The sequence below is a fragment of the Setaria italica genome, chromosome VI (genome assembly GCF_000263155.2).
Source record: "Setaria italica strain Yugu1 chromosome VI, Setaria_italica_v2.0, whole genome shotgun sequence".
NCBI classification, from domain to species: domain Eukaryota; kingdom Viridiplantae; phylum Streptophyta; class Magnoliopsida; order Poales; family Poaceae; genus Setaria; species Setaria italica.
The window spans coordinates 34,336,792-34,345,056 of record NC_028455.1 but is presented as its reverse complement, the minus strand read 5'-3'; the positions used below and the strand labels follow the sequence as shown (position 1 = coordinate 34,345,056).

The window sequence follows — 8,265 nt, the reverse complement described above, 5'->3', positions numbered from 1 at the left end:
ATTAGTTTTTTTTCCTCAACATGAATGATCTGTTGCTGAAAAGTGTCCGAATAATCTCATAATCTAAAACTCAAACCCGGTGAATAGTTAGACTAACAATGGTATAATCGTCGCTCCTTCTACTAGGAGTACATAGTAAACGGCTACGCGAGGTTCACTGCTGCTGGTTCAGTGGGCTGGGGTGACCGGGTGAGCGACGTGGCGCGCGTGATCCGTCCAGGCGGCGGCGGCGGCGGCCGCCACCAGCCAACTCCGCCCATCGGCGTCGTCGGCCGCGGCGGGGGCATCACGTCGTGGCCGGGCTGCCCGAAGATCGCCAGCCCGGAGCCGCCGCCCCACGGCCCCGCGTCGTCGTCCTCGTCGAGGTCGGAGGTGGACGGGCTGTGGTGGTGGTGGTGGTGGTGCGGCAGGTGCGGCGGCGCCGCCGCCGCAGCTCCGTCGCCGCAGAGGCACCGCGCCACGGCGTGGACGAGCAGCCTCGCCGCGGCGACGGCGGTGAGCACGACTAGCACCGCCAGGAAGTAGTCCAGCGCCGACGGGTGGGCGTCCTGGCACCCGTTGAACCCCAGGCAAAACATCGTGCAGTGCACCAACAAGCTAGCCTCCAACTGATCAGCCACTGCTCACTGCTGCAGCATCCAGGGAGCAGAGGCCAGAGGGGGCTCTTGGGTCTTCTTGGCTCGTGTGCAGAGAGGTAGGCTAGGCGTGCAAAAGCACAGGGGCGAGCTGGCTGGCTGGCTGGTGGCGTTTATATTTTGCACAGGGGCGATGTGGATGTGGATTCGTTTCTTGGCTTGGAGCCTAGCCTGCGAGAGGATTACAGACTTGTACTGCACCTGTGCCTTCCTTGGAGCTGAGAACGCCATGGCGTTTTCAGACAAGGACTGAGCACTTGCTTTTTTTCTGAAAACCTTTTGGGATGGGGTCAGCGTAAGCTTGACCTACAAGTGACCCATGAACTGGGGGGGATTCTCTTCAGCTACAAAGTTGTTCATAGTAAAAAGGGGGCATGCATAAAGCATGCAAATTAGCACTCGATCCACAAGACATCTGTCGATGTCAGCACCAGCGGTATTATTGGTAGAGGGGGATTCGGTTGCACACATTGACTCACTGACGCCTGGGCCCATTAGCTGTGGGTCCCACATGTTAGTGACTCAATGCCGTGGTAACGCACGTCACTGGGTCTGAGCCCCACATTCAAACTTAAATCTATGACCAGACTTGGCAGATTAAGCTACTGGAATCATTTATTTAATATGGGTCTAGCAAGAAAAAAAAAAGATGTTCATAGCTGTCAAAATATGAAATTCATGGAAACAATGGTCATAGGCTCATAGCAGGCAAGATAAGATATTCATGGAAGGATTTTTTTCTCTCTAACTTTAAAGGGAAAAGGGTAGCCATTATACAATATATACAAGAACAGTTCCCCTCACAAAATTTCCACACTACCATCTTGATCCGTTGAACTCTGAATAGCCCCCTTCCACAATCGCAAATACAGACACATGCAAGCCTTTGTAGATGGACTAGTTCAGTTTGTGAGCGTTTCCAAATCTCCAGTCATTTGGTCAGGACACAGTGCGTTTGGGCAGGGATGCCACAATCATTTATCTGGTTTCATCATTTGTGGTAAACTTCTATTGGACGGTCGAAACCAGTGACAGCACCCACCAATTTGTCCATAATCAACTCTACCGACCTAAATCCAACCTGGAAAGGCAATCCCCAAATGGTTCAGTGAAATCCCACAAAAGGGGCCAAGAACAGAACTTAGAGTTGGCAACCAATATAGAATACCTTGTCCAGAAGTATCTCCCGAAATTTCTCTGGGTATAAGCAGATGGTGTTGAAGTTCTCTTTGGCAACCTGGGAAAAAAAAAAGGTAGGGAAAAAAGAGTAAGTTGCAACTGTACTATGCTACAGGGAAATTCAAAGATCAACAAGCATGGAAGAATCAAGCACTTCTATTAAGTTATATCTACAGCTCAGGATTTTAAGCTTATATGGTATGTTCACTCATGCTTAGGATCAGGAGTGCAGCGGATAAGAACACAGACTTGTCAAAACTTAAGCCATTCATAAATATGTTTCTCACTTCTCAGGAAAACTAGCATCACAAATTTCAATACAGTAAAAAGAAAACGGAAAGAGGGACTAGCTGGTCATCAATCTGAATCAAAAGAACCAACCTCCGAAACCAATCTGTTTCTCTTGTATGAAGTCCAAGGTTGAGGCTCCATGATAAAAACTCCACCCTGCAAAACAAAAGAGCCAACAGAGAAAATAAGTAATTTTTCTCTTACCATTGATGCACAATTTAGAAAACCCAGCAAAGAGAGAGCTATACATACCGGTTTTAGAAGCCTCCAGATCTTCACGAATAAAGTAACTAGGCCTTCATCGCCCCAGTTCAGGTGGATCCACTTTGTCACACTTAAACTACATCGGAACAACAAAATAAGCTAATGGCACCTGGAGGATGAACAGTACAAAGAAAAACATAAATTCCTGAAAGATCTCTGCTCGTGATGTCTAACTTACCAAAGTATAGTGTCATATCGTTCTGAACATCCATCCAAACTTTCTACAAAATTTTCACGTCGAAAAGAGACAATTTTAAAAAGGTCATGGTGTTCATTCCCATTTGACAATTCAGATGCCACTTCTCCTGGGGAGCTCTGAGATGGAGAATTTGATGATTCTTGAGCTTTAGCATTTTTTGTAGCCACCTTATCCTGCCGCGTTATCCTTCGTAGATTCCATTTGGCAGTCTCGATCAAACCTAACAGGGCAATATCAAAATCAGTTAAACTGACCTAATATTCAACCGCATAACATGCCACGAGAAATCAAAATATAACAGGAGTTTATTGTAACATTCAAACCTGAATCAATATCAACTCCAAGAATTCTTCGACATTTGAATTTCATGGCTGCACAAAGCACAATATTAAGAAAACAAAAGTGAGAAACTCTAATGACAATCATCTTGAAATCGAGACCTTTAGCTACAAGAACAACTACACAGCAGCCTATACAAATGATATATCAAAACTTAGCAAGTGAAACTCAGAGTTCATCACCAATATTCAATACATGGAATGAAATATAGCGTGTACAACAACAGCTGTATACAATAATTGCAGTTGAAAAATGCCACATGAGCAACAAAACAGAACTAAGAATTACCTAAGCCAATCGTTACCAATCCCTGGTTGCATCCAATATCGAGACAATCCTTGTTTTCAAACCACTGCTTGTTGAATGCCTCAAGGCGAGGGTCTTCACCAACATTGCGATCAATCTGTAGAAAAATTTAAGATAGAATCTATCAGCTGAGAAATGTTAAATCCCCCTCCCTCCCTCTTAAGGTTAGGTATGCTATACTGTATGCGCATTGGAAGATCTTATGGAAAGGAAAGCACATCTACTCCGTCCCTGTCCACTAGCCCGGTCAGCAACACGCAGGCCAGTACCAGTGCTTTCATCTCTTGAATCATCTACCTAGGTTCACACTTAGGGGATGCAATGCATGTTTTGCTTTCTCTGGGTCCTTGGGTTGATACAAGCCTCATCCAATTGAACTAATCAAGAGTTCAAGACTTAGGAAGAAAAAGGGATACAAATGAAACTAAGTTGGTGACCCAAAACTACCCATCTGGTAAACCAAATCAGTAAAATAACACCAGACCACCCTTACATCTCCCTGCAATTTTTTCTCAATTGCTTGAGAAGCACAACGCTGCAGCCATGAAACTACATGGCCCTAGGGCAAATGCAGCTCAGAAAAACAAGGCTGCAGCCTGGCAGACCTCAGAAGCATTTCGTCAAACAGCTACGGGGCACGCTAAGCAGCATTAACTCTGTTCTGAATTCGAATCTTAAACTATGCCAGTAAAATACGGAAACCCCACGAACACCGCGGCCTCCGGTGAAGCATATCGTCGAGCAGCTGGCGATAACGCGTGAACAGCAACGACCCATGGAAATTTCCGGGGGAAGGCAAGAACAGAGGCGGTTCTGTGCTCACCCGGTAGCCGTAATAGTTCCTGTAGTTGCCGTAGATGAAGACCTCCTTCTTCTTCCGCTTCTGCTCGCCGCCGCCGCGGGATCCTCCCTCTCCCTGCTCGTTGCTCCGCTTCCTGTTGGGCTCTCCCTTCGCCCCCTTCCCCGCGGGCGGCGCGTCCTCCGCCGCCGTTGCGGTGGCCATGCTCCGAGAAGGGGCAGGACGGGATTCTTCGCCGCCGCCCTCCGGATGCGAGAGGTCCGCGAGGGAGGCTTTTCGAGTTGGAACGAGGGGAACGGCGCGACGGCGAGCGGAGCGCGGCGGGGAGAGAGGTGGCGGTGGAAACCCTCGCGGGCTTTTGCGTAGCGGCGCCGGGTTTTAGGGAGGGAGGAAGGAGGAAGAAGAAGGGCGGCGGCGAGGCCGGTGGCGGGCCACTTGGATGGTTGGGCTTGGGCCGTGGGATGAGAAAGGAGCGGGCCGATAATAGGGAATGTCTTCTAGGCGCACTACACAACTCATGTTTGGTAATCTGGTATTCTAGTCGAAATCATCAGGATTAGGAGTGGTATACGAAAGCACCTTTGTTTTACCTTCGGATTGTGGATTTTCCAGTTGTAAAAAAAAACACGACCGAAGGGAACTGCTCCCGACCGTTTTTCATTAAGAGGAAGCGACTTTGGTTCCTGAAAAACCCTCCGAATCCTGGCTGCACAAACGAGGGGGGTTTTATAGTGTAGCACCTCTAGTGAATGTCCTACCACTGAACTACAAGCTCATCTGCTAGTTGTAAAAGCTAAAGCTAAAGCAAATTGGATGATTTTTTAAAAAGAATCGAATGTTATCGTAGTCCGCAAGTTGTATTTGTAACCCGCGTGCTTACATGTTTTAAGAGTCCAACTTTTAACCACTCTGTAATCTACAGAACTAGCTCAGCCCAGAGCTAAAATAAAACTGACATAGTTATTGACAAATATACCAAATACAAGAACTTTTGGACGCCCTCTCTAGTCTTTACTATTTTCCAAACACCAAGCACCGGAGGCTTTTGCCTTGCCAGTGAAGCCCCTAGCTACCGCGCGCGTGCAATGGCACAATGCATACCGTCACGCAGTCCAGCCCTGCTCCTACTCGACAGACAGCCAAAACACAACCCAACCAACCTCGGACGCGCCGGCGCGCCCGTGAATGACGCACGCACGAGACACGGCCGCGAGGCGCGCGGCGAGCCGAGCAAGGCGTGGACGCCTCTGACCCGTCGTTGGCGCGCGGCAACACAGGCACAGCCCAGCGCGCCCCCCCGCGCACGCGCCGAGGCGAAGGGGAGCAGCGCCCGGCCGGCCGTCGAGGCGTCTCGTCGCCGCCGCGCTCCGATGGGGGGCTGCTACTCCGCCTACGCCTGCTCGCGCAAGCTCCGCAGCCGCATCTCCTTCGTGCTCCCCGTCACCGAGCGCGACCGCGACGACCGGTCCAGCAGCGACGGCGCCAGCACCGCCTCCCCGTCCCCGTCCCCGTCCCCGCGCAAGGACGCCGACGCCGCGCCCGCCGTGGTGCGGACCACCGCCGCCGAGTTCGCGCGCCGGTACGCGCTGGGCCGGGAGCTGGGCCGCGGCGAGTTCGGGGTGACGCGCCGCTGCCGCGACGCCGCCACGGGGGAGGCGCTCGCGTGCAAGACCATCCGGAGGCCCCGCCGCCCCCGCGGCGGCGGCGGCCGCCTCGGTGGCCCGGCCGCAGCCCCCGCCGCGGGGAATCCCGGCGCGTCGCCGGGGCAGGACAGGGCGGCGGCCGCGGCGGCGGCGCACGCGGCGGACGTGCAGCGGGAGGTGGCCATCATGCGCCGAATGTCGGCCCGCGGCGGGGCCGCCGTGGTGCGGCTCCGCGAGGCCTGCTGCGAGGACGGCGGCGGCGCCGTGCACCTCGTCATGGACCTCTGCGAGGGCGGTGAGCTCTTCGACCGCATCGTCGCCCGCGGCCACTATTCGGAGCGCGCCGCGGCAAACATCTTCCGCACCATCGTCGGCGTCGTCCAGCTCTGCCACTCCGACGGCGTGATCCACCGGGACCTCGAGCCCGAGAACTTCCTCTTCGCCAACAAGTCCGAGGACTCCCCGCTCAAGTCATCGACTTCGGCCTCTCCGTCTTCTTCAACCCCGGTATGTCATCTTTCTTCACCAACAAAACAGTCTCCTCTATTCCGTCGCGAATTGTGATCGAGCGATGATCATCGCCATGATCTGCAACTGCTGCAGGCGATCGGTTCACGGAGGTGGTGGGGAGCGCTACTACATGGCCCCCGAGGTGCTGAAGCGCAACTACGGGCCGGAGGTGGACGTGTGGAGCGCCGGCGTCATCCTCTACATCATCCTCTGCGGCGTGCCGCCCTTCTGGGGCGACAACGACGAGAAGATCGCGCAGGCGATACTCCGCGGCGGCATCGACTTCAACCGCGAGCCGTGGCCTCGCGTCTCCGCCGCCGCCAAGGACCTCGTCCGCCGCATGCTCGACGCCGACCCCTCCACCCGCCCCACGGCGCGGCAGGTCCTGGAGCACCCGTGGCTCAAGAACGCCGACGCGGCGCCCAACGTGTCCCTCGGCGACGCCGTGCGCGCCCGGCTGCAGCAGTTCTCCGCCATGAACAAGTTCAAGAAGAAGGCGCTGGGCGTGGTGGCGCGGAGCCTCCCCGTGGAGGAGCTGGACAAGTACGTGCAGATGTTCCGGCTCATGGACAAGGACCACAACGGGAACCTGTCGCTGGAGGAGCTCATGGAGGGGCTCCACATCAACGGCCAGCCGGTGCCGGAGCCGGAGATCCGGATGCTCCTCGAGGCGGCGGACACGGATGGCAACGGCACGCTGGACTGCGACGAGTTCGTCACCGTCTCGCTGCACCTCAAGAAGAAGGCCAGCGACGAGTACCTGGCGTCGGCGTTCAGGTACTTCGACAAGGACGGCAGCGGCTTCATCGAGCTGGAAGAGCTCAGGGAGGAGCTGGGGCCCAACGAGCAGGTCATCCTCGACATCATCCGGGACGTCGACACCGACCAGGACGGCCGCATCAGCTACCAGGAGTTCGAGCTCATGATGAAGGCCGGGACGGACTGGAGGAACGGGTCGAGACAGTACTCAAGGGCAAACTTCAGCAGCCTCAGCCGGAAGCTCTTCAAGGACATGCCGTGAGACCAAACCAGTTGGAGGCCGGCATCGAGGGGGCAGCCACGATCAAGAAAGGAATCTTCACCGCTTCTCGGATTCCTTCGGGGGTGTTTGGCAGGGAGGGGCTAAATTTTAGCCCCTGTCACATCGGATGTTTGGACACTAATTAGGAGTATTAAACATAGTCTAATTACAAAACTAATTGCACAACCCCTAGGCTAAATCGCGAGACGAATCTATTAAGCCTAATTAGTCCATGATTTGACAATGTGGTGCTACAGTAACCATTCGCTAATGATGGATTAATTAGGCTTAATAGATTCGTCTCGCGATTTAGCCTATGGGTTCTGCTATTAGTTTTTTAATTAGCTCATATTTAGTCCTCCTAATTAGCATCTGAACGTGTGATGTGACAGGGCTAAAGTTTAGCCCCTGACATCCAAACGCCCCCGAAGACTGATGTGGAGTTACTGGTGATGAACACGTGTGCTGTTTGATTTGATGCTCATCTGACAGAAAAATCATTTCTCAATGGGGGTAACTAGGACTGAATTTACAGATTCAAAACTTACCTGCAAAAGAAGAGACGCACAGAGGCGGCAGAGCAACAGGAAGAAATCTGAATCTGGAATTTTAAGAAGAGCTGTGAATAAATTACAAACTGAAACCCACCAAAAGGCTTGAATAACTGACCATTTCTTTCGTACCTCATGCTTGTGTCTGTCTGCTAGCGAAACAAACATTTTACACCCAACGTCCAACGAACAAACATGTTCATAGAATACCAACAACTAACTACAGTATAGGTGCTGCAAGCAACCGTTTCATACATTTTAACCCCAGCCAACACATTGTTGAAATGTCTGTTAAAGTGGAAGTGAGCATACCATCGAGGTGACAGTTTTTGCAACACACAGTGAACATGATGTTTGGACGTGGTAATATACACCAGCCATCCAGGTAAGTAACAAGAGTGCAGTAATATTTTGGGGGAATAAGGCCCCGTTTTCTTCCACTGACTTATTTTTAGCACCCGTCACATCGAATGTTTAGATACTAATTAGGAGTATTAAACGTAGACTATTACAAAACCCATACATAAG

General features: G+C 52.4%; 2 protein-coding genes across 2 annotated transcripts; one reads left to right on the top strand and one right to left on the bottom strand.

The window, feature by feature from the left end:
- Window positions 1-1,291: 1,291 nt before the first annotated feature.
- LOC101752900 (probable RNA methyltransferase At5g51130) lies at window positions 1,292-4,396 on the bottom strand. Its single transcript, XM_004974007.4, has 8 exons — window positions 4,037-4,396; window positions 3,196-3,310; window positions 2,892-2,939; window positions 2,548-2,788; window positions 2,358-2,445; window positions 2,196-2,261; window positions 1,804-1,872; window positions 1,292-1,716 (listed from the first exon to the last, which is right to left on the bottom strand). The coding sequence occupies exons 1-8, from the start codon at window positions 4,214-4,216 to the stop codon at window positions 1,627-1,629; spliced, it is 897 nt and encodes a 298-aa protein (XP_004974064.1). The 5' UTR covers window positions 4,217-4,396; the 3' UTR covers window positions 1,292-1,626.
- Window positions 4,397-4,971: 575 nt separating this feature from the next.
- LOC101752490 (calcium-dependent protein kinase 21-like) lies at window positions 4,972-7,309 on the top strand. Its single transcript, XM_022827784.1, is given in 4 exon segments — window positions 4,972-6,124; window positions 6,127-6,162; window positions 6,259-6,285; window positions 6,288-7,309. Coding segments are annotated over 4 exon segments (1,989 nt in total). The 5' UTR covers window positions 4,972-5,097; the 3' UTR covers window positions 7,187-7,309.
- The last annotated feature ends 956 nt before the right edge of the window (window positions 7,310-8,265 follow it).